This window comes from Mus musculus, chromosome 5, assembly GCF_000001635.26.
Source record: "Mus musculus strain C57BL/6J chromosome 5, GRCm38.p6 C57BL/6J".
In the NCBI taxonomy this organism is placed as follows: domain Eukaryota; kingdom Metazoa; phylum Chordata; class Mammalia; order Rodentia; family Muridae; genus Mus; species Mus musculus.
The window spans coordinates 107,891,181-107,916,174 of NC_000071.6; the positions used below are offsets into that span (position 1 = coordinate 107,891,181).

The window sequence follows — 24,994 nt, forward strand, 5'->3', positions numbered from 1 at the left end:
AGAAATGTGTGTGCTATGCCTCCCCAGGAAACGTCTCTCACAGGACAAACCAGAAGGATCAGAAACCATCCCTCATCACAAATGGCATTCTAAACTTTGTCTCAAAACAACCCACAAGTATTTAATAATAAATTTTAAACCAAAAAACAAATAACATTATGGGATAGTTAAGTAACTCAGAGATAGGTGATACTATTATTGCTATTTTATAGGTTAAGAATTCTGGTGGTGGTGCACGCTTTTAATCCCAGCACTCCGGAGGCAGAGGCAGAGGCAGGCGGATTTCTGAGTTCGAGGCCAGCCTGGTCTACAGAGTGAGTTCCAGGACAGCCAGGGCTATACAGAGAAACCCTGTCTCGAAAAACCAAAAAAAAAAAAAAAGAAAGAAAATAGAGGAGTGTTAGTGAGCATCTCCCAAGATTCCACCTGTATCCTCTTCTCCTCCTTCCTAGTTTTCAACCCATCAACTGGTAGTGGACTGGATCATTTGTTGGGTTTCTCTTTGCCTTCTACCCTTTAGACCATGTGCCTCCTTCTGTTGCATAGTGGAACTGCAACAAGACCAAACTACCCAGCATCAATGCTAATACCTTCAATAAAATTAGAAAAACAAGGGGCTGGAGAGATGGCTCAGTGGTTAAGAGCACAGACTGCTCTTCCTGGAGGTCCTGAGTTCAAATCCCAGCAACACAACCACATGGTAGCTCACAGCCACCTGTAAATCTCACCTGTAATGAGACCTGATGACCACTTCTGGTGTGTCTGAAGACAGTTACAGTGTACTTACATATAATAAATAAAAAAAAAATTAGTCAGGAAGTTAAAGCAGGAGGATTGCTTGAGCCCAGGAGATCCAAAGTTTGATATTTACCTGAGCAACATGGTGAGATTTCATCTCAATGACAACAGGGCGGGGCGGGGTGGGACTGTCAGTGCAGTGTGCTTGCTCAGGGTACACAAGCCTTTGACAAAAGAAGAATGCCAGGTTGTTTGAGTATACATGTATGAAAGTCGGGCATGGTGGCACACACCTGTAATCCCCAGCACTCAGGAGGCAGTGGCAGGCAGATTTCTGAGTTCGAGGCCAGCCTGGTCTACAAAGTGAGTTCAAGGACAGCCAGGGCTATACAGAGAAACCCTGTCTCGAAAAACCAAAAAAAGAAAAAAAAAGAAAGAAAAGAAAAGAAAGTGTTATGTACATAGAACATGGACACAGAATATCAGAAAAAAGAGAGTCATCAAACATGATGCTAAGGTGTCTAGAGTCACTGGCCCTGTATCAAGTTTGTGCTTGTCCTCACAGGGAGTGTCCACTCACATTCCAAGACCAATCAAATAACTCTAGGATGCTGACAAGTGAGTGATTCAACACAGCAGTCCCATTCTGATGTTTCTGTAGCTGATAGAATTACACTTTTGTGTGTGGAATATGTCCTTGTTGTACTTGTTTTAAAATGCTCAAGAAAGAATCAATAATCTGTGTTGTTTCTCCCAAAGATCTTGGTGAATATGTACATATCTTAGTTGTTTTTTTTCACATGCTCTAGTAATGGAAGGAAAAGGCATATATTATCATTGTGATTTAACAAATGGGTTTTTCAAAGGATTTATGAAGTTTATTATGAGGCATATGTTTTAAGTATTGGGGCTGCTGAGATGGCTCAACAGGTAAAGGTGCTTGGTAACACCTTGGTACCCATACAGTGGCAAGAGCAAACCAACTCCCATGTGTAACTGAGGGCTTTCCCCCACCTGTGCCCCAGTTCCTGAAATAACAACTCTGAGACTTAAATATATATATGGATAAATGCCTAGGCCATAAGCTTGGTCTTGTTCTCCAAATAGCCTGTAACTTAATTATCCTGTATATTCTATACTATGAGTGACTCGTGGCTAGGTATGTCTTCTCAGTTTCAAGAATCTGTCCCCTCAGAGTTCCAGACCAATCTTTTCCCTCACCTGACTGTATCCTAGAATTCCTCTCTCCCTATGGGAATTCCCACCTGGCTCAGCTAATAGGCCAGCAGCATTTTATTGACAGGCAGTACACAAAAGATTCTCTCTACATTTCTCCCTTTTAGTCCAATAAAAGGCTCTTTTTCTTTCAATAGTAAACTATAAGCAACAATTAACAATTATGAGAACTTATCAGATAAGATTTACATTCATAATGTCAGGTCCCTTAGTATTTGATAAACTTGGATAAAGTACTTTACTACCAATCTTATCTTGGTGAGTTCAGAGATCTGTACCTAAATCAATTTCTATCATAACTTGCATTACTAACCCATAAATCATCTTCTTGACCTTAAAACATTTTATTCCATTTTTTATTAGGTATTTAGCTCATTTACATTTCCAATGCTATACCAAAAGTCCCCCATACCCACCCACCCCCACTCCCCTACCCACCCACTCCCCCTTTTTGGCCCTGGTGTTCCCCTGTACTGGGGCATATAAAGTTTGCGTGTCCAATGGGCCTCTCTTTCCAGTGATGGCCGACTAGGCCATCTTTTGATACATATGCAGCTAGAGTCAAGAGCTTCTAGCAAAAACATTTTCTTAAATCTGAAACAACTTACACTTAATTGTGAGATTAACTGTTGGCTATTGATGCCACTCAAGTGGCAGGGAAGGCTTTCCCTTTGTAAACCGTTTAAACCCTTAAGGCAGAGCTCCAGCAGCCAAGCCCCTCCCCTGGACATCCCTAAGGTTCATAAGGCTTTCCAGCCTCTGTAAAGGTCATAAAAGTCATCGCCAGCCCTCCTTAGATTATGCTAATTTTAAGTGAAAAGTCAAAACCCAGCAATCCCTGAGCTCCTCCAAGCTGAAGACTTGAAATCCCACATATCGGGCTGGTGAGATGGCTCAGCGGGTAAGAACACTGACTGCTCTTCCAAAGGTCCTGAGTTCAAATCCCAGCAACCACATGGTGGCTCAAAACCATCCGTAAAGAGATTTGACTCCCTCTTCTGGAGTGTCTGAAGACAGCTACAGTGTACTTACATATAATAAGTAAATAAATAAATAAATAAATAAATCTTTTTTTTTTTTAAAAAAGGATTCTTGGAGAGTGCTGATTTCCAGCCCAGCATTGCAAAGTGATACATTGATCAGAAGTTGTCCAACAGCTCCTGGAGTTTTTTTTTTAAAAAAAAAAAAAAAAAAAAAAAGAAATCCTACATATCCTCACCCTGGAAATCTCCACCCCAGAATAGGCCCTGCTTTCCCCCAGCCCTCCCACCCCATTCCCATCCCCAAGAAACCATATAAGCCTTGCCCTGTCCAGTCCCCTGCTGTCTACTCCAGAAAGCAGAGGGCAGCCATCCCTGGATTCGTCCTTCCTCACCCTGGAACCTCCAATAAATCTCTTTCATGAGGTTTGCAGCCTGGTGTGTCTCATCAGAAGACCCAAAGAAGAGAAGAGAAAAATTTGGAGCAGGGCTGAGGCTCCTGAGCGCCTCAGCTCAGCTGGGGTAACCTCCCTGGGAGCTGCAGCGCCTCTGCTGAGGAGGCTTCCTCTCAGAGCCGTGTGGTTCCTGGGCTCCTGTGTCTCAGGATATCTTTCCCTTGGGACACTGTCCCAGCTCAGAGCTGTGTGGTTCTTGGGCTCCCATGTCTCACGAAATCTTTCCCTTGGGACACTGTCCCAGCTCAGAGCCGTGTGGTTCTTGGGCTCCAATGTCTCACGATATCTTTCCCTTGGGACACTGTCCAGCTCAGAGCAGAGTGGTTCCTGGGCTTCCAAGTCCCAAGACATCTTCCCATCTAGGCACCAGGAAAATGCTAACGCAAATTTCTTGTGCTATGTCCACAAAACAGAAGGCAATTGTGTCTGAAGGTCACGAAGACTGGTTTCTGATGCTGCTGACATTTGGGGGGAAAAAATGCTTTTGTGACCAGTAGGACTTGAGTAATACATTTTTTTTAAAACAAGAGAAAATCAAATTGTGGAATTCTTTCTTACATGTTTGTACAAATGTGCACCTCATGCATTCATGAGCACAGTGGTCCATCAGAAGAGGATATGGAGTCCCTAGAAATGAAGTTAAAGACAGTTGTGAGCTGCCACTCTTGTGCTAGAAATAGAATCAGTAATTGAGTGCTCTTAACTGTTGGACCATTTTTCCATCCTATGGAAAAGAGTCTTAAATAATGAAGTGCCACATCTAAGTAGCACCTCTGTTGGTTTTTTGTTGTTGTTGTTGTTGTTTTTTGTTTGTTTGTTTGTTTGTTTTTCGAGACAGGGTTTCTCTGTATAGCTCTGGCTGTCCTGGAACTCACTCTGTAGACCAGGCTGGCCTCATGGCCTCAAACTCAGAAATCCGCCTGCCTCCGCCTCCTGAGTGCTGGGATTAAAGGCATGCACCACCACGCCCCGCTGTTGGTTTTTTTTTTTTTTTTTTTTTAAAGATTTATTTATTTATTTATTTATTATATGTAAGTACACTGTAGCTGTCTTCAGACACCCCAGAAGAGGGTATCAGATTTCGTTACGGATGGTTGTGAGCCACCATGTGGTTGCTGGGATTTGAACTCGGGACCTTCGGAAGAGCAGTCGGCGTTCTTAACCACTGAGCCATCTCGCCAGCCCTGTTGGTTTGTTTTTTAAGGTAAGATCTCTAGCCTAGAATGGTGAATTCCCCAAGTGGCCAGAGGCTAGATAGATAGATAGATAGATAGATAGATAGATAGATAGATAGATAAAGATGTAGCCAGAAAGGCCTCCTCCTTTAATTTCTGATCCAACTGCCTCCACTCCCAAATTCTGAGGGAAATATATATATATATATCCCATGACTAGGTTTGTTACTGGCAATGGGACCTAGGTCCCCAAACTTCGTTTTTCTGAAAAGACTGATTTGCTATTTGAGTACCTTTATTGCCGTGCTAAAAAATTTAAGCTTAAATGTAGCATATGTGTGTGGGTGTGTACGCACAAAGGCTATAAGAGTGTGTTTGGGTGTCTTTCTCTGTCACTCTCCACCTTATTCTTTTGAGGCAGAGTCTCTTACTGAACCTGAAACCAGGTATAATCTCCAGCCTCCGTACTGGGAGGGGAACAGACAGAAAGATAACTGGCATTTGCTGAGCACTAGCCCAGCTTCCCTTCCAAAAAAGGGTGGTGGGGGGGCTGGGGGTTGTGGGGGAAGGCAAGTACTATAATGAGCTGTAAGCTCAGTCCTAAACATCCATTTCTAACTTGTCTCCATGTTCTAATTTCTGGCTCCAGATGCATTCCTTGTGTTAAAATAGCTAGAGTTAATTTAGGCTTGGTATGAGATATTCTAGGATATTAAAGTATAGCAACACAAGGCTGGGGAGGTGGCTCAGTAGTTAAGAACGCTTCCTCCTTAACCATTAGGATTTGAGTTTAAATCCCAGCACTTAGAGAACAAGCCAGGCATGGTCTCAGGCTGTAACCTCAGTGCTAATGTGGGCAGAGACAAGAAGATAACTGGCATTTGCTGGATGCCAGGGCAGCCAAGAATTTTAAGTTTCAGGTTTGGTTCAGTCAGAGACTCTGCCTCAAAAGAATAAAGTGGAGCATGAGAGAGGCAGACACCCCATACACTCTTACAGCCTTTGTGTGTACATACCTTTACATATACGCCACATTAAACTTAAGCCCAGGTACACTCGTGTTCATACATACAGCAAGGCAGCAAAGGTGCTCAATGAGCAAATCAGTCTTTTCAGAAACGTTTTGAGTTAGTGATGTCTACTTGTGTACTACTGCTTGCTCTGAATTATGTCAGTACAAGCGTTCAAAACCCAAAGAGACCTGAATTCTAAAAGGAATTCAATTTATTTGGGTATGGTGATGCACACCAGCGGTCTCAGGACTCAGGTAGACTCAGAAGGATCACTGTAAGTTTGAAGCCAGCCTGAGCTACATACTGAACACCTGTCTCAATTCAGGGACAGGGCTGAAGTGGCACAGCAGATAAACACACTTGCTACCCTACCCCCGTGACCTGATTTTGATCAGCAGAACTCTGATAGTGGAAGGAGATAATTTTGTCTTGCAAGTTGTCTTCTGACTTCCCTATGCTTGCTGTGGCACACACAGTATAGCCCTTACAAACTATACAAATGTAAAAGAAGAAGAAGAAGGAGGAGGAGGAGAAGAAGAGAGAACTATTAGCACCTTTGAAAAATTGAGAATAAAGATAATATGAACTACTTAATGTGCATATATATGTAAACATTATATACATACATATACAAATGCACTATATATATGTACACACATATATATATAGTGTGTGTGTGAGTGTGTGCACGCACGTGCGTGTATTTATGATTTTCAGAACTAAGATTGAAGCTACCCTTTGGCAGATAGAATGAAGTGGAAGTTTTGTGAAGTGGGTGTGGTGTAGCCAATCCTTTTTTTTTCTTAATGAATACAGCTGATGATATACTGGTTTAAGGAATTGCAACCATTATGCATGATAAGTTAGCTGGTAATTATGATTTGAGTATATTTGCCTTTCAGAATGAAATTAGGAACAGTAAAACTGAAGGACTATGTAAACTAGCGTTTTTCAACATACAACTCTTTCACGGGGGTTGTATATCAGATATTCTGCACATCATATTTACATTACAATTCATAACAGTAGCAAAGTTACAGTCATGAAGTAGCAACAAAGTAATTTATGGTGTGGGGGGTCACAACAACATGAAGAATTGTATAAAGAGTCACAACATTAGGAAGGTTGAGAACCACCGTTGTAAACAAATACTCTTGTTTTACTTAGCAATGGAGAAGATTATTCTGGTAAAGAAGAATCGCCCGAGGCTTTTTCTTGGAGAACTAAAGAGCAAGAAGAGCCAAAGCTGACTAGGAGTCAGTGTTGTGTGTCTAATGATCTCTACCTGCTGTCATTAGTGATTTTTAAACTTCTGTACTGGATTTGTAAGAGCTTGAATTTTTTATTTCCTGTAACCAAAACAATTTTTTTCTTTCTAAATAAAATAATTATGATCAGAACCAATGGCGGGGGTTGGGGGAGGCATGCTAGTTGTCATACTTAGGGTTTCTATTGCTGTGATGAAATATCATGACCAAAAGGCCATTTGGGGAGGAAAGGGTTTATTCAGCTTACACTTCCACAAAGGAAGTCAGGATAGGAACTTGGAGACAGAGGCTGATGCAGAGGCCATGAAGAGGTACTCCTTACTGGCTTGCTCTGCTGCTTTTTTTTTTTAGAGCCCAGGACCACAGCTCAGGGATAGAACCACCCAGGATGAGCTGAGCCCTACTCCATCAACAACCAACCAAGAAAATGCCCTACAGCTGGACCTCATGGGGGCATTTTCTCAACTCCTCTCTGATGACTCTAACTTGTGTCAAGTTGAAACAGAAAACCAGCTAGTACAATAACTGAGCACACTTTTTTTTAAAAAGTATTTATTTTTATTTGATGTGTGTTTTATTTATTATTTTATTATGAGCATTTTATCATTTGTTTGTCTGTTTATTTAATGTGTTATTTTATTTGGTGTTCTGCCTAGATGTGTGTCTGTGTGAGTGTTAGATTTTGGGGTTTCAGAAAGTTGTGAGCTGCCTTGTGGGAGCTGGGAAACTCCAAGATCTGAATCATTAGAGAGGAGGTGGCCTCCACTGAGAAAAATGCCTACATGAGATCCAGCTGTAGGACATTTTCTATTGATTGCTGCTGCTGACCCACACACTTCTAGGGGATTCGGCTTCAACCTGGAATCTCACCACAGGAATGCTGGGATTACAGGTACATACTCCATTCCTGGCTTTCCATAAGGGTTCCGGGGGTCTGACGTCAGTACATCAGGTTTGTATAGCAATCACTTTTACCTGCTGAGCTATCCATAAAAATACAAATATTTTTAAGGAGTCCCACTGCCCCTCCAAAATCTGAGCACCAGTGTCATAAAATGCTATTGCTAAAAATAATTGGGTACACAGAATTTGGGGAAGCAACTTTGTTTTGTTTTTTCTTTTCTTTCTTTCTTTTCTTTTCTTTTTTTTTTTTTTTTTTTTTGTTTCGTTTTGTTTTTTGAGACAGAGTTTCTCTGTGTAGCCCTGGCTGTCCTGGAACTCACTCTGTAGACCAGGCTAGCCTTAAACTCAGAAATCCACCTGCCTCTGCCTCCCGAGCGCTGGGATTAAAGGCGTGCGCCACCACGCCCGGCTAGGGAAGCAATTTTCAAATTGCATTCTCATTGACTTTGGTTTTCCGAGACAGGATTTCTCTGTGTAGCCCTGGCTGACCTGGAACTCACTTTGTAGACCAGGCTGGCATCAAACTCAAATCTGCCTGCCTCTGCCTCCCAGGTCGTGCACCACCACTGCCCGGCTCTCAGACTTTTTTTAGACTTTCTAAAGCTCTCAGCCTTATAACTGTTCTTTCACGTGTTTAAATAATTGTTTGTATGCATTTCTTTTCCTTCAGGCAGCCCAGGCTGGCTTCCAATTCACTAGGTAGCCTAGGCTAGCCTTGCACTTTCTGATTCTTTTTCCTCTCCCTTCTAAGTACTGAGGCTGCAATTCTTAGCTGCACACCCAGTCCTAAAAAGAAACTTCTTGAGGAAGGGGACTAAGAGTGATGGAGGAGGCGGCGCTCATAATGTCAGGAATTCTGGGGACAATGGAAGCATAAAGGCAACAGGAGAGTGCAGTGGGTTTTGTTTTGTTTTCACCATGTAACAGGTAACTAAGAATTGACTGGAGGTCAGCACTCTGAGAAGTGCTGGAGAATGAAAAGTATGCTTGAAGCAGATGTCAAGATGCTATGCAAAGGCAGAAGAGTCTCTTCTAACTCAAACTTGAGGCTCTGAGGCTGAGCTTCCCGGCGGCCCTGTGTGCTGGGAATTCCGAAATATATATTCCAGAAGTGAGTCAAGTCATGGAGAAGGCAAGATTTCAGCATAGGCAAATTCATGTATTTAACTTAATTTTTACCCCCTCCTGCTTAGAAAAATAATTATATAAGTGTGGTGTGTGTGCGTGCATGCCGAGCGTGTTTTTAAAAATGTCCTCCTGCCCGGTAGTGGTGGCACACGCCTTTAATCCCAGCACTTGGGAGGCAGAGGCAGGCTGATTTCTGAGTTCGAGACCAGCCTGGTCTACAGAGTGAGTTCCAGGACAGCCAGGGTCACACAGAGAAACCCTATCTCGAAAAACCACCCCCCCCCCAAAAAAAAAAAAAAAAAAGTCCTCGCAAAAAGCCTCTATTTCCCTTTCTCATCGCCCATCCTCCATGCTCGTTGAGAGGAGGAAGATGACATTCATCCTCCTACCGGCAGGGGGCGATAGCCCGCGCATCTTGAGGCCTACAGCCACTCTTTCTCACGTCGCTTGCGTGCTGGTGGTGCTACATACTGCGCATGCGTACGTGACTCCGGTCTTTTTCCCCCTTAGCGCGGCCGACTCTGCAGGTCTGCGTGGAGCCGCGGTTGCGGGTCTCTATTCCGCAGGATGGTGAGTGGGCATCTGGGTCTCAGGCCCGTGCGTGCACCGGGGTGCCCCCTCCTCTCGCGGATGCCCGCTCGGGGTCGGCTCGTGCGACCCGGGGGGCAGATGGCATTCGATTCCCGGCTCTGCGCCCGCCGTTCCAGCGTGGCCTAATGGCTGCCGGGTGCCAGCCGGGGGAGGGGCCGCGGCGGAGGGTGCTCGGGACGAGGCTTCCGAGTCCGGCTGCCAGCCGCAGTTGTCTCCGGGGTCGTCAGGAGGCCGTGCCACGGAAGCCCGAATCCCTCGGCCTCGCACAGAGCCCTGAAGCCGGGAGTGTCTGTCAGTGGAGGCCGTGGCGCTGCTGCGTCCCGGAAGGGATGTGGCGGCCCCTGGCTCTTCCTGGCCAGAGTCTGGCCCTGTTTTCAGAGATTTGCTGAGATCGGACTTGAGAGGTGGGGTGCAGCTCTTCATTTGCGAGGAGTAATTGTAGATCGTACTCTGCCATTTGAGCCCGGTTTAGGCAGGGAGGAAGTGAGCGCCGAGTGGTTGAACTTTCTCGGTGAGGTGTGCAGTTGTCGGCACAGATTGGCTCCGGTGTAGGTGATACATCCCGGCGGTTTGGCGTAGGGATCGATCAGTGGTACAGGAATTGAAAGATTGTTTAAAGGCAGTACGAAAATGTCTTTGTACCTGCAAGTTGTAGTAAGGAGCCTGCAGTTGTGGATGGAGCGACTTGGGTCGGTGCCCTATTCCGCCCAGCCATCTTTACGTGTTTTCTGAGGCTTAGTTAGGTGTGTTTGGCGAAGAGAACCAGTGCAACAGCAGTTCTCCATCTGGTTCTTAACCCATCTGTCAGATATTTGTATTAACGATGAATAACTACAAGATTAAATTAACGAAGCAGCAACGAGATTTATGGTTTGGGGAAGGGTCACCACAGCATGAGGAACTAACCTTATTAAAGGTTGAGCACTGCACAACAGCGATTCTTGTTTCCGGTCAGCTTAGAAACATGCTATAGAAGTTGACACTTGTAATAATTTGCTTTTGAAACTTGGGCATGATTTTGTTACATAGTTAAATAAAAAAATACAGACCAAAACCCAGGTGGTTCTTGCCTATTAATTCGGCGCTCAGAAACTACCAAATGCTAGGTCATGTTGGGCTACATAGTTGGCCTGTATCAAAAGAAAAAAGTCATGGGACGAAACAATTAGCAAAGCCCTGATAATTTTTTTTTTCCTTTAAAGGGGTTTGTGAAAGTTGTCAAGAATAAGGCCTACTTTAAAAGATACCAAGTGAGATTTCGAAGGCGGCGAGGTATGAACTTTTTCTGTTTTAGTTTCTGAAGACTGTTTCAAGGTGGAACCTTCCCTGGTTAAATTTTTTTTTCCCCTTGCAGAGGGTAAAACTGACTACTATGCTCGAAAACGATTGGTGATCCAGGACAAGAATAAGTACAACACACCCAAATATAGGATGATAGTTCGTGTAACTAACAGAGATATCATCTGCCAGGTGAGTTATGTCCTAGACTTGAGTAGTGTGGTCAGACGCATCAACTCTAACTTTTGGGAGAGACTATTTTCTTGTGTTAGTAGATTTCAGTGGCGGGTGGGGGGGGTGGGGGTGGGGGGAAGGTTTGGAAATCCTGGCTTTGCTTAATTTCCATTATGGAATTTGAGAGGAGGACTGGGAAATCTGTTGATATGAATAGTCTTCCAATTACCTTCATCTGTCACGCATTAACTCCTGGTGCTTACTTTATGGGCTTGTGTGCCATTTTACTGATTTAAAAAGGCTGGTAATAGGGTGGTAGGACTCTTGTTGCCAGGCAGGGTTGCTCATCTGTCATCCCAGCATGACAAGCTATTTCTATTTACTGTTTGAAATAGGTTTTAAAATACACAAAAATGTCTTCCACTTTGAAAGCCCTTTAAAAATGGCAGTCCCTGTATTCAGGGCTTTTACAATAAAAATTTGCTGGTCAGGAGATAGGTGCACTTGCCTTTTGTGACTTTGTTAACTGAAGGTGGGGTTGTCTGGTGTTCTGATAATTAAGGATGAAGTGTCTAAGACTTGGTTAAATTTAGCTCAAAAGATACTTTTAAGTAAGTGAGACCTGACTTTGGTGGTGGTGGATCTTTATTTAGTTAACCTTGGCTGTTGCCTGTAGACCAGGCTGGCCTTGAATTTAAAGCTCTGCCTGCCTCTACCTCCCCAGGGCTAGGATTAAAGGTGCCCTTTTTTGAGATGGGGTCCTACTGTATGACCCTGGCTGACCTGTAATTCTTTGTAGACCAGGCCAGCCTTGAAAGAATCTTGCAATATAGCCATGAGCTCAGGATCTAGTCTGAGATCATCTCCTGCCCAGTTTGTTGACTTCTAAAGGCACCTATGATTTCACCAACTCACCCACCATAAATAATGCCTTCAGTATTTAGAAAGAGCTATTATAATTGAGTTCTAACATGCCATATGTATTTTAACCATACTTTTCCCCCTAAACCACCATGTAGTTGATGCCCATACAGATTAGTCTTCAATGAGTTGTCTCTTCTCATCACAGCTTGTTAAGAGGCACTTAGGTGGGACAGGTACCAAAGCATTGATAGCAACAAGTTAATAACCTGACTTTTCTCACTGCAGATTGCATATGCCCGTATAGAAGGGGATATGATCGTCTGTGCAGCATATGCACATGAACTTCCAAAATATGGTGTGAAAGTTGGCCTGACAAATTATGCTGCAGCCTATTGCACTGGCCTGCTGCTGGCCCGCAGGGTATGTATATAATATCTTCAATAAGGTGCCTGCTATTTGCTTGTGGCTTGCAAAGTCATCAGCAGGGAACATGGTTTTATCAGTCTGGGAAGTTGTCGTCTTGGGATATTGTAGACAAGTCGTTTAGATAGGCAGCAAAGCCCAGGTACCTATATAAAGACTGAAGAAATGTAGGAGTCAAATTGTGAGATTGTTGTAACATGAAGTACATTTAGTGGCTTGACTGTACTGAGACTGTTTATGTTGACTTCTCTGTTCATAGCTTCTGAATAGGTTTGGCATGGACAAGATCTATGAAGGCCAAGTGGAGGTGAATGGAGGTGAATACAATGTGGAAAGCATTGACGGTCAGCCTGGTGCCTTCACTTGCTATCTGGATGCAGGTCTTGCCCGAACTACAACTGGCAATAAAGTTTTTGGGGCCCTGAAGGGAGCTGTGGATGGAGGCTTGTCTATCCCTCATAGGTAATAGATAGTATTTAAGATTTCTGTGATGACTCCACTATTTCCTACTGGTTACTCACTGACTAGCAGTCATTCAATGCCTGTTCTGTGTAGTTACTGTACAAGGAACCTGTACTAGAGAACTCAGGGTGATGATTGTCCAGCCTCTGTCTCCCGAGTGCTAGGATTAAAGTTGTGTAGCACTACCCCCGGTCCTGTGCATTTGCCAGTCAAAGTTCATTTTTTGGGTTAGGGGAAAATGAGGCTTCTAGAATAAAACATTTAGAGGCAAAAGCCTGAGATTTAAAAGCTTTTCAGTCATTAAGATTGCTGAATACTAGAGATGAAGTAAATTAATTTGTAATTCCTCAGAGTTAATGCATTTTTTTGTTGTAACTAGCATATTGACTAACTTAAATTTTCATAAATTTCTTTTTGAACATCCTCATTGATTGTGATTTAGACACGTCACTAACTCATTCTAGCTACCACTGAGAAATAAATACTTAAGGGATGACTTTTGAACTGCCACCTGTGCCACAGGGCAAGGAAACCTGTGAAAGAAAGCACTGGTGGCTCTGGGTTCTTGGGATCAACAGGCTGGCTAGAGCCCAGGAGTTCTGAGGCACCCTGGGCAGAGCAGACTCTAGGAAGGTGAAAAGCAAGTGTGTTTATGGTCGTTTATCTGTGCAATTCAGAGATGAGCTGCCAATGATGACACCACACTAACTGAGCAGTTAGTAGTTGGTCCTTTGATTGCATGTGATGTAATCATTGTTTCAAGACGGGACTGAAGGCGGCTCCTGAAGTGAATTCCTGGGAGTGTTGTAATTTCTTGTCTGTATACTGACATAAAATTTTCATCTTAGTACCAAACGATTCCCTGGTTATGACTCTGAAAGCAAGGAGTTCAATGCAGAGGTACATCGGAAGCACATCATGGGTCAGAATGTGGCAGACTACATGCGCTACCTAATGGAGGAAGATGAAGATGCGTATAAGAAACAGTTCTCTCAGTACATCAAGAACAACGTAACTCCAGACATGGTAAAAATTTACCCGAACATGATGTTCACTTACAGAAACTGCTTATTTCAGTGGTTGTAGTGTTAACATTGATTTTATTTTGCAAACTGGAAGGTTGGATGTGGCTTTGTGGGTAGATACAGATAGGCTACTAAGCAGCTGCTCCTTTTGAGTGAAGTTAGTATATTGGTCAGGCGGGAAGAGGATTTTTAGATGCTAATAAATATGGGCTTCTAGCATTTAAAGTCTCCCTGTAGTAGGAATGGTTCCTGCATTGCCTGCTGTATCTTGCTGGTCAGAAAACTGCAAACTCGATCACTAGCTCTGCATAATGTGGCAGCAGCTAAGGGAACCAGGTTTGCTAGAGTAATTGTGGCGACAGCAATGTACCAACCTCAGAAGCTACTGAGGTGCCCATTCTGTCACAGTACAGCCTTTTTTTTTTTTTTTTTTTTTTTTTTTTTTTTTTTTCCTTTTTGAATGGCTGCTTTATAAGAGACTTAACTTTTTGATTTGTGCAATAAGGTTTTGCTGAGGAGCCTTGGCTATCCTGGAACTCAACTTCGTAGACCAGGCTGGCCTTGGAAATCAGAGATCCGTCTGCTTGTGCTGGGATTAAAGTTGTGCGCCGCCACCACCACCCAGCTTTGGGGGTTGAGGTTGGGGAGGACAAGCCTCACTTCTCCTGGATTTGTCTAGGGACTTGATATTCAACCAGGGTCACCATGGAATTTAAGACAGTCCTGACCCTTTAATCCCAGCACTTGGGAGGCAGAGGCAGGCGGATTTCTGAGTTTGAGGCCAGCCTGGTCTACAGAGTTGAGTCCCAGGACAGCCAGGGCTATACAGAGAAACCCTGTCTGGAAAACCCAAAAAAAAAAAAAAAAAAAAAAAGACCGTCTGACTTAAAGGGGTGAGTTACCATACCCTACTGCAGTTTAGAGTTTATTGAAATCCTCTGGGGCTCTACCAGTTGTTTGTAAAAGTAGGGGTTGGGGAAGTAATTGAGTTTGATACTGGAATCTATCAACTCTAAAGTCTCCTCTCTGAAGTATAGAGTGGAAAGCACTTTCTGTGGTCTGTGCGCTCTCCTCTGGACATAATCTTACATGAGACTCAGTTCATGGTTTCCTGTGTGCACTTCACTTCTTTCTTGTCTTTCTGGGTCTTGTACTGACTTCCTCATGCTGTGCTTGCTCAGCTTGAGGCTCAGGGTTTTCTATGGGATAAAGCTTCTGTGTTCAGCCTCTGAGCTTCCATCCTGTAGTTGCTTTTACTTATCAGGAGTGTTGTGGGTAGCTGCTGAAATCTCCTGCAGACTTAATGTTTCTCAGCAGAGTGAGTGAGTGAGTCCATGGCCTCATCTACATAGTGAAGCTGTTTGAAAGAACTGGGTGGTTTAACTTGCAGTTGTCAGGTTGTATGATAGAGGGTTGAAGAACATTCTGTCTCCTGAGTACTGGGATCACTGGCTTGAGAGAGTGAGGAAATTATTTTCTCTTTGTCACCTCTTCCATGTTGAAATGAATTAGTTTAGAAAGCTGGATTACAGTCACTTTAATAAGAGCTTGCAGGGTATCAAGCTCTTGGCATTCCTGTTCTTGAGCACCTATTATACTTCAGGGGTTTATAGCCTTGGATTTAATTTGTTTTTGTTTTTCGAGACAGGGTTTCTCTGTGTAGCCCTGGCTATCCTGGAACTCACTCTGTAGACCAGGCTGGCCTCGAACTCAGAAATCCGCCTGCCTCTGCCTCCCTGGGATTAAAGGCGTACACCACCACATTGAATTTAATTTTTTAAAACAAACTTGAATCAAAGGTTCCAGTAATGAAATCTAATAAGATAGCTACCACGTACTAAAATTGGCAACGGTATAGTATGTCTCTGGTGCTGGCTTAAAAGGCCTGTCACATAAGAGGGAATATAAATTTGGATATTTGGGATGATAAAAAAATTGTTACCTAGTTTGGTAGGATAACCCCCTCCTCATGCCCTTGCTCTCACTTGTTAGTGTGTCTTTATCCCTGTATAGTTCACATCTTTTAGGTGTACACCTTCTTTTGAAAGAATTTAGGTGAGGCAGTAGACTACAGAGTATGGTATAGTTGTACAAAAATGGGCTTGTAGTTCTCAGGAAAGCATGCAGGTGTTCATCCTAAACAGTGAGATGTAAGGATAAGGGTGGGCTGCACTTGGGGATATAAGGAGGTAATATTGGCTTAGTTAGGATCCTTTGAGAACTGAATGCAGGTGGTACTGTACCTTTAGGGCACATGAAATGAAGGCAAATACTGTTTGCTTTGCTTTCTTCCAGATGGAGGAGATGTATAAGAAAGCTCATGCTGCTATCCGAGAGAATCCAGTCTATGAGAAGAAGCCCAAGAGAGAAGTGAAGAAGAAGAGGTGGGTGGTTTACAATTCTCTAGGAAAGAAACCCGCTGCATCTTGCTGGTCAGATTTCTGTGCACTTGAGCAAACTCGATCACTAGCTCTGCATAATGTGGCAGCAGCTGAGGGAACCAGGTTTGCTAGAGTAATTGTGGTGACAGCAATGTGCCAACCTCAGAAGCTACTGAGGTGCCCATTCTGTTACAGTACAGTCCTGCATGGTTTCTTTTTAGCTACCTATAGAGTAACCTTTCTTTGCCTGCCTGAATTCATAACATTTCTGCCTCTACCTGACAATGTGAATACTGGGCTTGTAGTGTGAGCCATCATGCTCAGCTGAGATAGACTTGAGTTTGATGGCGTAAACAATGAGAATATAGCCATTGCAGTTGAGTACCCGGATTAGAACTTAATGTGTGTACTCAGGTTTTGAGGCATGACAATTGCAACAAGTTCAAAGCCAACTAAAGGATATATAGGAAAACCTATAATATACACACATGCATACACACACACACACACACATCTTCAGATAATGAGATTTTCAATCTATCCAATTACAAAGGTTTTGTCATTTTTTTTTTCAGCTGCACTTGAGAGATATTCCTGTCTTATTCCTTACTTTGTTTTGTAGGTGGAATCGTCCCAAAATGTCTCTTGCCCAGAAGAAAGATCGGGTTGCTCAAAAGAAGGCAAGCTTCCTCAGAGCTCAGGAAAGGGCTGCTGAAAGCTAAAGCAGTTTTCTATGAAGATTTTTTCATAAAGACAATAAACATATTGATCAAGCAGCTTTTTCTGTGTTAAGCTGTTATTAATGAGACTATAGGAAATAGTGTGAAATTACAAAAGCAAAGAAGTAGATAGTTATTTAATTAATTAAATTAATTTTACCTTTTGTGTTGCACCATAACCTACCACTGGTGGGATTAAGGGCAAGTATTACCATGCCTAGCTGAGAGTCTTTCTCCAGGAAAAACCAGCTTACATGGGTTCCTGCAAATCTCATGAGTGTTTCTTGGGTTTCTAGTCTTCCTGGGAGGTGTCCTTATCTTTCAGATTTTCAGATCTGGTAATTAGCATGATCATCAGGACATTTATTACAAACAAATTGATTAGTGGGAAGAAAGTATCTCAAGGTCAATCTTGGAAGTGAACAACTGGTGCTAATCCATGGCTTTAAAGATTTGAGAACAACGGTGAAATTTGGTTTGAGGAGAAGGGGGTGTCTAGGACGTTTCATTTTTATGGTACATGCCAGACATGAATGTACATAGGAAAATAACTTGAAAGGGTCAAATATTAAACCTTGAATATCAGGTTCACTTGGGAAAGCATTAGGTGCTTATGCCTCTTAGTAAATAGCCCTTCATCCCAGAAGGAGCAAGAATTGTCTTCCTGACTTAATCCAGTCTTAGCTGAGGTGCTGTGCATCTTTATCATCTTTGCCTTGCCTCACAGTGTCAGGCTCTGTGGTACTGGGGCTACACAGGTCAGGTAAACAGTTAACTGCTTACCTACATCCCCAGCAAAGATAATGTGACGATACTAAGATGAACCTATCAGAGCTTAAAGATAATGAGTTTCAGTCACAGTGATAACTGCATGCTAACTTCAGCATGTAGAATATATGCCGAAGCTAAAAGCCATTCCACAGTTGACTCCATCTGAAGTTAAAGTGTGTAAGTACACAGTAAATCATGCTATATTAACTGAACTTTTTAATAAATGAGTCATTTGAATTTACCTGTGTGGCATTCTTAATTTGTGTTAATGTGCAAAGTTTTACCATGCTAAAACATTAGTAAATTCATGTATAAATTTCCTTGTTTAAACAGCAGCTTCAATGCAAACAATGTCCGGCAATGGGACTGGCTAACATCTACAGAACACTCACTGTTTATGGAATGAGGATTTTCACAGCATTAATTTTTTTTTTTTAAAGTCAAGATAGTTAACAGTGAATATACTTGTGGACTTGTAAAAGGGCAGGGATGAGTTTTGGACATCTTGGCCCTACACCTGCCATTATTGTTACAACATGCATTTAAGATGATGACTCCACAGGCCTGGGGGGCAGAAGCCACTCTTTAAATGCTCAAAATCATAAGTAGATTCTCAATGATGGCAGTAGTCCAAATGAACTAAGAGTCATTTGTGTAGGAAATTTTCTTCCACAATAACGTTTTTAGGTTATTTAATATCAAAGAATGTTCCATTTCCATTTGATTTGCTGTGACTTTGAGAGCAATACAAGAATAAAGCTGTTTTTCTAATTCTTCCCGAATTTCACTGGGAGCACCGTGCAGTAGGTAGTCTTTGAGTAACTGACAGGCTTTTGCCAAGTTTGGTTGTATTACTTCAGAAGTGCACTTCATTGTACTCAGGTCACAGCTAGTTCTACAGTCTGTACCGTAGACACAGTCCAGGTCAGACTCACAGTGGCGGTCCTTAATAAGTTCCTTTAGGTTTGTCTCTGGCACAATTTTTCTCATATCCACCATTTTCAAGTCATACTTCTCATTATATCCTAGGTTTTTGGCACTGGTGTCACACATGAGAAAGTTTCCATAGGGGCCATGGAAAACATCCTCTACAAATTCTAGAAGTCCTATGGCTATCTTTGCCTTTCTGGGCCATGATGGTGTGAACAATTGATCCATGCTCCTTCTGAACCCAGATGGAATAAAAAGTTCCATAACCCATGGTAGACTTATTCCATACAGAGAGGTATATTCAACACTTTCCATCACGTAGAGATCACCACAGAATCCCATTAGTTTGGGGGTGTGTTCTTTATCTTGAAGTATCACCATCAGGAGAAACTCATTCAACTGAAGAAGTGCCCATGCTGACTTGGCTTCTCCTAGGGAGACCTGGCCATCTCTGTCTCCGTCAGCCACTGTCAAGATGAGATTAACCAATTCAGAGAGGTTCCCTTGGTCACCTAATTTTGCCTGTCAAGACAAGAATTTGTTGAGTTACACAGAGGAAACTAGAATTAGGATCCTAAGTTCAAGGCCAGTCTGTTTAGCAGGTAAATCCAAGTCTAGAGTTCTATGTGTGAGGCCCTGAGTTTAACTTCTAGTCCAACAGAGAACAAAAGCATCTGTAAAAGAATCCGTTCTAGGCCACACCACAGTGCTAGCAATGCAACAGTAAGGACGTCTGTGTGCACGTGGTGCACATGATCAGCTGTGTGGGTGGATGTTGGTGGACAACTTGTAGAAATCAGTTCCCTCTTTCTACCATGTCGGTTCTGGAAATTAAATTGTAGTTAATGCACTTGAGTGGCAAGTAAATTTAAGCCATTTCTCTAGAATAAAAAGTAAATTATTCTAATACTAATTGTTTTTGGGTGTTTAAGTGTTCTTTCTTTTGAGATAGTCAAACGTAGCCCAAAGACTAAACCAAACTCCTGACTCTCTTGCTTCTCTTTTCTAAGTCCTGGGGTTATAGGTGTGCACCACAATGGACTTTAAATTTCAAGTCCAATGTAATGGTGCACATCTGTAATTAATCCTGGCTACTCAGAAGGCTGAGATAGGAGGATCCCAATTCAAAGCCAGCCTGATCAATTTAGTCTGTTTCAAAATCAGCTAAAAAAAAAGAAAAGAAAAGAGAAAAGAAAAGAAAAGAAAAGAAAAGGAAAGGAAAGGAAAGAAAAGAAAAGAAAAGAAAAGAAAAGAAAAGAGAAAAGAATGGGCTAGAGATAAAGTTTAGTGATCTTGGTTTGTTCCCCATGTAAGAGGAGGGGAATGGATGGGAACCCAGGGATATAGAGTAGACTCATTTTATTTCACTATTTTGGTTTCAGATTTATTGATTTATTTATTTATGCACATGGTGTCACATTGTAGTCCAGGCTGACCTGTAACTCACTATATGGTCTCAAACTTGAGGCAACTCTCCTGCTTTGGTCTTCGAAGCAGCTGAGATAACAGCAGTAAGACATCGTGCCTGGCTCTGCATCAGCTGAATGTCAAAACGTACAGCAATCTAATACCCCTCAATTCTATGAAATATTTTAAATAAGAAAGCTTAATATTGCCGGGTGGTGGTGGCACACACCTTTAATCCCAGCACTCAGGAGGCAGAGGCAGGCGGATTTCTGAGTTAGAGGCCAGCCTGGTCTACAAAGTGAGTTCCAGGACAGCCAGGGCTATACAGAGAAACCCTGTCTCGAAAAAAAAAAAAAAAAAGGTTAATATCCTCCAATTTTTCCCTTTCTCTGAATCATTTATTCCAGATAGAGTCTCTGATGGAAGTAAAAGAATGTCAACAACATGAGGCTCTGCCAGGCTCTGTAAGGACGAAGCTTCCTATGGAGGTGTAGTATTGCATACACTCACCTTAAAGAGACTGTACACCATTTCTTTGAATTTCTGTACAGTAGTTCCCCTGGTTGGTTTATCAAATAGCACTATTTCTTTTCTTGGCTCCAATTCAGTTCCAAAATCAAGATGAAGAGCTTGTTCCATTTGACACTTCACAACACCTGGTAGATTATCCCAAACTCCTAAATACATCTTTGTGAAAAAAAGTGATAAGTTATGCATCATATGAAAGGCGACTGCACAAAGCACACAGCGGAATTTTTCAGGTTCTCTACAAAATGTAAACAAGCACTGGGCCTCTCAGATCTGTGACTTTGTTTTTACCTTTTTGAGATAGTCCATTGTGTAGCCCATACTCAAATCTTCTTGCCTTAACCTTCTGGGTATACACTAGCATACTCAGCTCCTGACTTTATTTCTGAATGCAAATCTGAAGTATTTCCAAAGTATTTTTTCCTTAAATGACTTTTAAAAGATGAACATAGGGTTGAGAGATGGCTTAGTGGTTAAAGCACTGACTGCTCTTCCTGAGTTCAATTCCCAGCAACCACGTGGTGGCTCACAACCATCTGTAATGATATCCGATGCCCTCTTCTGATGTGTCTGAAGACAGCAACAGTGTACTCATATACATAAAATAAATAATTAAAAGAAAAAGATGAACATAATGCATACCTAAGTACAGTTTTTTTGGTTTTGGTTGTTTTTGTTTTGTTTTGTTTTGTTTTGTTTTGTTTTGTTTTGTTTTGTTTTGTTTTTCAAGGCAGGGTTTCTCTGTATAGCCCTGACTGTCCTGGAACTTAGGCCAGTCTGGCCTTGAACTCAGAAATCCGCCTGCCTCTGCCTCCTAAGTGCTGGAATGAAAGACATGCGCCACCACTACCGGGCTCTAAATACAGTTTTTTAAAAGTAAAATTGGAAGGATCCTAGCCAAAAGCAAGGCCCACTATGAGCTACTTCTCTGGTCCCTATTTCAGGGGGGAAATTTTGTGTTTTTGTGCAATGTTTTTTGTGCAGCTAAGACTTAGGGTCTCTAAGCTGTTCATTCAGGCTGGTGGCAAATCATAGACATTAAGTAGGTACTTATCAAATTAACATTATGCAATATTTACTACATTTTATGCAAGGCTGAGTTCCCCACAAACAGCCCCTAAATGGGTGATGAGCTTGGTGTAAAGTCAACATTACAATGGAAACTCAAAGAGGATGGATGTGAAGATAAGGAATGTGTGAGGAACTTACAGACAGCAGAGCAGTAAGTGTCCCTGCTGGGCCTGCTGAGTCCCCCAGGAGCCCACATGCCATAGTGTATCTAAATGCCAAACAAGAAGCTGTAGGACTGAACATTGACCATGGCCAATCTCTTCCTCCTCTACCTCACTCCTCCATTTGGGGTGGGAATAGTTTTCTTAACAAAACAGTCTTCATGGCTCAGACAGTGTCTAAATGTTAGGGAAAGTGGATTAAGAAACCTTTGTTTTGGGCTGGTGAGATGGTTCAGTGGGTAAGAACACCGACTGCTCTTCCAAAGGTACTGAGTTCAAATCCCAGCAATCACATGGTGGCTCAAAACCACCCATAATGAGATCTGATACCCTCTTCTGGTGCGTTTGAAGACAGCTACAGTGAGCTTATAATAATAAATAAATCTTTGGGCTGGAGCAAGTGGGGTTGGCCAGAGCAAGCAGAGGTCCTAAGTTCAATTCCCAACAATCACATGAAGGCTCACAACCATCTGTACAACTACAGTGTATACTCATATAAATAAAATAAATAAATCTTTAAAAAAATCTTTTGTTTTATCTTGTTTGAGTCAGTGTCTTTCTAGGTAGGTCAGGATTACCTTGAACTCACTGAGTAGCCCAGGCTGACACTAAATTTGCAATGATTCTCTGCCTCAGTCTCCCAAATGCTCTGATTATAAGCATGCACCACATGCCTTGCTTAATAAATACCTACTTAGTGAATATGTATCAAACCTTACAAAATGGAAATGCATAAAATTCCTAAAGCTTTGTTTGATTCAAGAATTTTTAGTTATGCATATTTGGGAGGATGTGTACAGACACACACACACAGAGACACAGACACACAGAGACACAGACACACAGAGACACACACACACAGACACACACACACAGACACACACACACACACACCACACACACACACACACACACACACACACACACACACACACACACACACACACACACCACACACACATTCCTGGTTTACCCGGAATTTGCTATTTGTATAAAGCTGGCTTCAAACTCAAAATCCTCCTGCTCCAGTCTCCTGATATAAGTACTCCTCAGCTTCAAGAATTTAAAAAATATATATTTATTTAACATATATGAGTACACGGTAGCTGACTTAAGACATACTAGAAGGTGGTATCAGATTACATTACAAATGGTTGTAAGCTATCATGTAGTTGCTAGGAATTGAACTCAGGACCTCTGGAAGAGCAGTCAGTGCTCTTAACTGCTGAGCCATCTCTCTAGCCTCCAAGCTTCAAGAATTTTTTAATAATGCTTTTAGTTTAAAGGAAAATTAGAATTTACTAGCCAGGTAAAGTAGAGCAATACTATAAACACAGCTCTTAGAAGATAGAGACAGAATAATTAAGAAAATCTACAGCCACAGAGAGAGAGAGAGAGAGAGAGAGAGAGAGGCCAGTCTGACCTACATAAGACTGTAGCAAAAAACCAATAATGAATGATGATGACAACGGTCAGATCCATACCTGGTTGCTGGGCTTGTTGGACAGACATTTTCCAAAGTACAGTGTTTCTGTGACACAGAGGCTGTTGCATGCAGGTCCGTCAATAACTCCGGTCTTGTATTTGTCACACTGAGAATCAGGAAACAAGAAGGTAGTAAATGTTCATGAATAGAAATATCTCAAGGGTCTGAGTAACTAATAGTTACTTTCTGTAAGAGAAAGTTCTCAAGCCACGAGGTGGCACACGGCTTTAATCCTAGCACTAGGGGGGCAGAGGCAGAGAGAGAGAGAGAGAGAGAGAGAGAGAGAGAGAGAGATATGGATTGATGATTGATTGATTGATTGATTCTTTCTGATGAGAGGAACTCAGGCTTTGCATTTACACAGACCTGGATTTTAACCCAAGCTCTGTTATTTTCTTGCTCTGTGAAAAGCGTGCTTTGCTTCTGGGGTATACACAGAATTTTGGAAGCATTCTTCTCCACTTAACATGGTCTGAGACAGTACGGTTATTACTCCTTCCAAAAGAAAAGTACTATATTTTTAAAAATGGTTCTGAATTTTAATTAAATTTAAAAGTTTAAAGTAACAAAATAACATTACCTTGGTCATTTTGTCATCCTTGAAGTCATATAAAAACAAGAAAAAAATGAGAAAAGAAACATCCACTCTATGTTTGATAAAATTACGTTCAAATCTAGGTGTGGTAGTATGTGCCTCTATTCCTAGCACTCATGTGTCTAAGGCAGGAGGATCTTGAGTCTGATGACAGTCTTAGGCTACAACAAGGCCCTGCCTCAAAACAAACAAAAGTATATTAATGGACAAGAAATGAGTATGATCTACTACTACTACTATAATAATAATAATAATAATAATAATAATAATAATAATAATAATAGTCATCTACATAATTCAAAGATTATGTCAGAGCCCAGAAATAGTTGAGATTAAATTCCCACTGAGACATCAGACTAAGTCGGCAAGGCACCAAGTAGAAGGTGCAGCTCAGAAACAAAACCATTGAAAGGTTTAAGGGACACAGCTGTGGGAATTTCCCAGAATTCTGTTTGGCTTCATCAATGCAGGGCTGAACAGCAAAATCCTTAAACTGTTACTTTGTTGGGGACAGACAGTGGGTGGCTTGGAGTGGGAGGGGCTGTGATCAGCAGCCTGCAGGGGTCCCCAGGACAGCCAATCTGCCGCCCTGCCTCAGTTCTCTCTCCTTCTCATACACAATGCACATAGGCACACGCACATCAACTTCACTTCTAGCTTGGTTTACTGCCTGACTGTTTATGAAAGGAATATGAGAAGCAAATATCAAATAAAGACAATATCCCGGGAACTGCTGGGAAGAAGCAGAACAGAAAGAGTGCTGTGAATTCAAAGGCTTTCCTGACATCCCTTAAAAAAGACTGCAAAGCATCAGAAACAACGAAAAACAGAGGAAATGTAAAACAAGCTAATGGAACTTAGAAAGAAAAGGGACAAAAACCTAGAAATAAAAAGCCACATTATGGGGACTGGCGAGATGGCTCAGTGTTTAAGAGTATTTGCTGTTCCTATAGAGGAGCTGGGTTCAGTTCCCAGGACCCACGGGGTGGCTCACAGCCGTAAATAAACTGCAATTGTGGGGACCTGACATCCTCTCTAGCTTCCACTGAAGGCTCATGGTATTCAAACAAGCAGGCACACATACCTATTTTTTTTTAAAGGTACTGTGGGAGAAAGGATAAACAAGGGTAAAAATACAGGAAGACCTAAGATACTATATTGAAAAAAACTGAGAAAAATAGGGACTGAAAAAAATTAAAAAGAATTTGAGATAAATCTGTAGATGATATGAA

General features: G+C 42.1%; 2 protein-coding genes and 3 non-coding genes across 6 annotated transcripts in view; 4 read left to right on the plus strand and 1 right to left on the minus strand.

Moving 5' to 3' along the window:
- Positions 1–9,327: 9,327 nt before the first annotated feature.
- Rpl5 (ribosomal protein L5) lies at positions 9,328–17,825 on the plus strand. 2 transcript variants are annotated; one of them, XM_006534684.3, is made up of 8 exons: positions 9,328–9,466; positions 10,690–10,759; positions 10,842–10,957; positions 12,089–12,223; positions 12,486–12,688; positions 13,537–13,714; positions 16,012–16,097; positions 16,717–16,872. In XM_006534684.3, the coding sequence occupies exons 1-8, from the start codon at positions 9,464–9,466 to the stop codon at positions 16,814–16,816; spliced, it is 891 nt and encodes a 296-aa protein (XP_006534747.1). In that variant the 5' UTR covers positions 9,328–9,463; the 3' UTR covers positions 16,817–16,872. The 2 variants fall into 2 exon arrangements, with proteins under 2 accessions (XP_006534747.1, NP_058676.1); NM_016980.2 differs by having other exon boundaries at positions 9,348–9,466; positions 16,009–16,097; positions 16,717–17,825.
- Snord21 lies at positions 13,375–13,468 on the plus strand. The gene has a single exon. It is a non-coding gene; the product is annotated as a small nucleolar RNA SNORD21 (small nucleolar RNA).
- Positions 13,997–14,128, plus strand: Gm22270. The gene has a single exon (XR_003956067.1). It is a non-coding gene; the product is annotated as a small nucleolar RNA SNORA66 (small nucleolar RNA).
- Positions 16,165–16,296, plus strand: Gm26387. The gene has a single exon (XR_003956068.1). It is a non-coding gene; the product is annotated as a small nucleolar RNA SNORA66 (small nucleolar RNA).
- Positions 16,862–24,994, minus strand: part of Dipk1a (divergent protein kinase domain 1A) — a 79,036-nt gene continuing 70,903 nt past the window's right edge. The window contains exons 3-5 of the mRNA NM_026062.4: positions 23,166–23,273; positions 20,432–20,608; positions 16,862–19,036 (exon numbers count right to left, since the gene is read on the minus strand). Of these exons, the coding sequence (NP_080338.1) occupies positions 18,224–19,036; positions 20,432–20,608; positions 23,166–23,273 (1,098 nt within the window). The 3' untranslated portion in view covers positions 16,862–18,223. The remainder of the gene's footprint in view (positions 19,037–20,431; positions 20,609–23,165; positions 23,274–24,994) is intronic.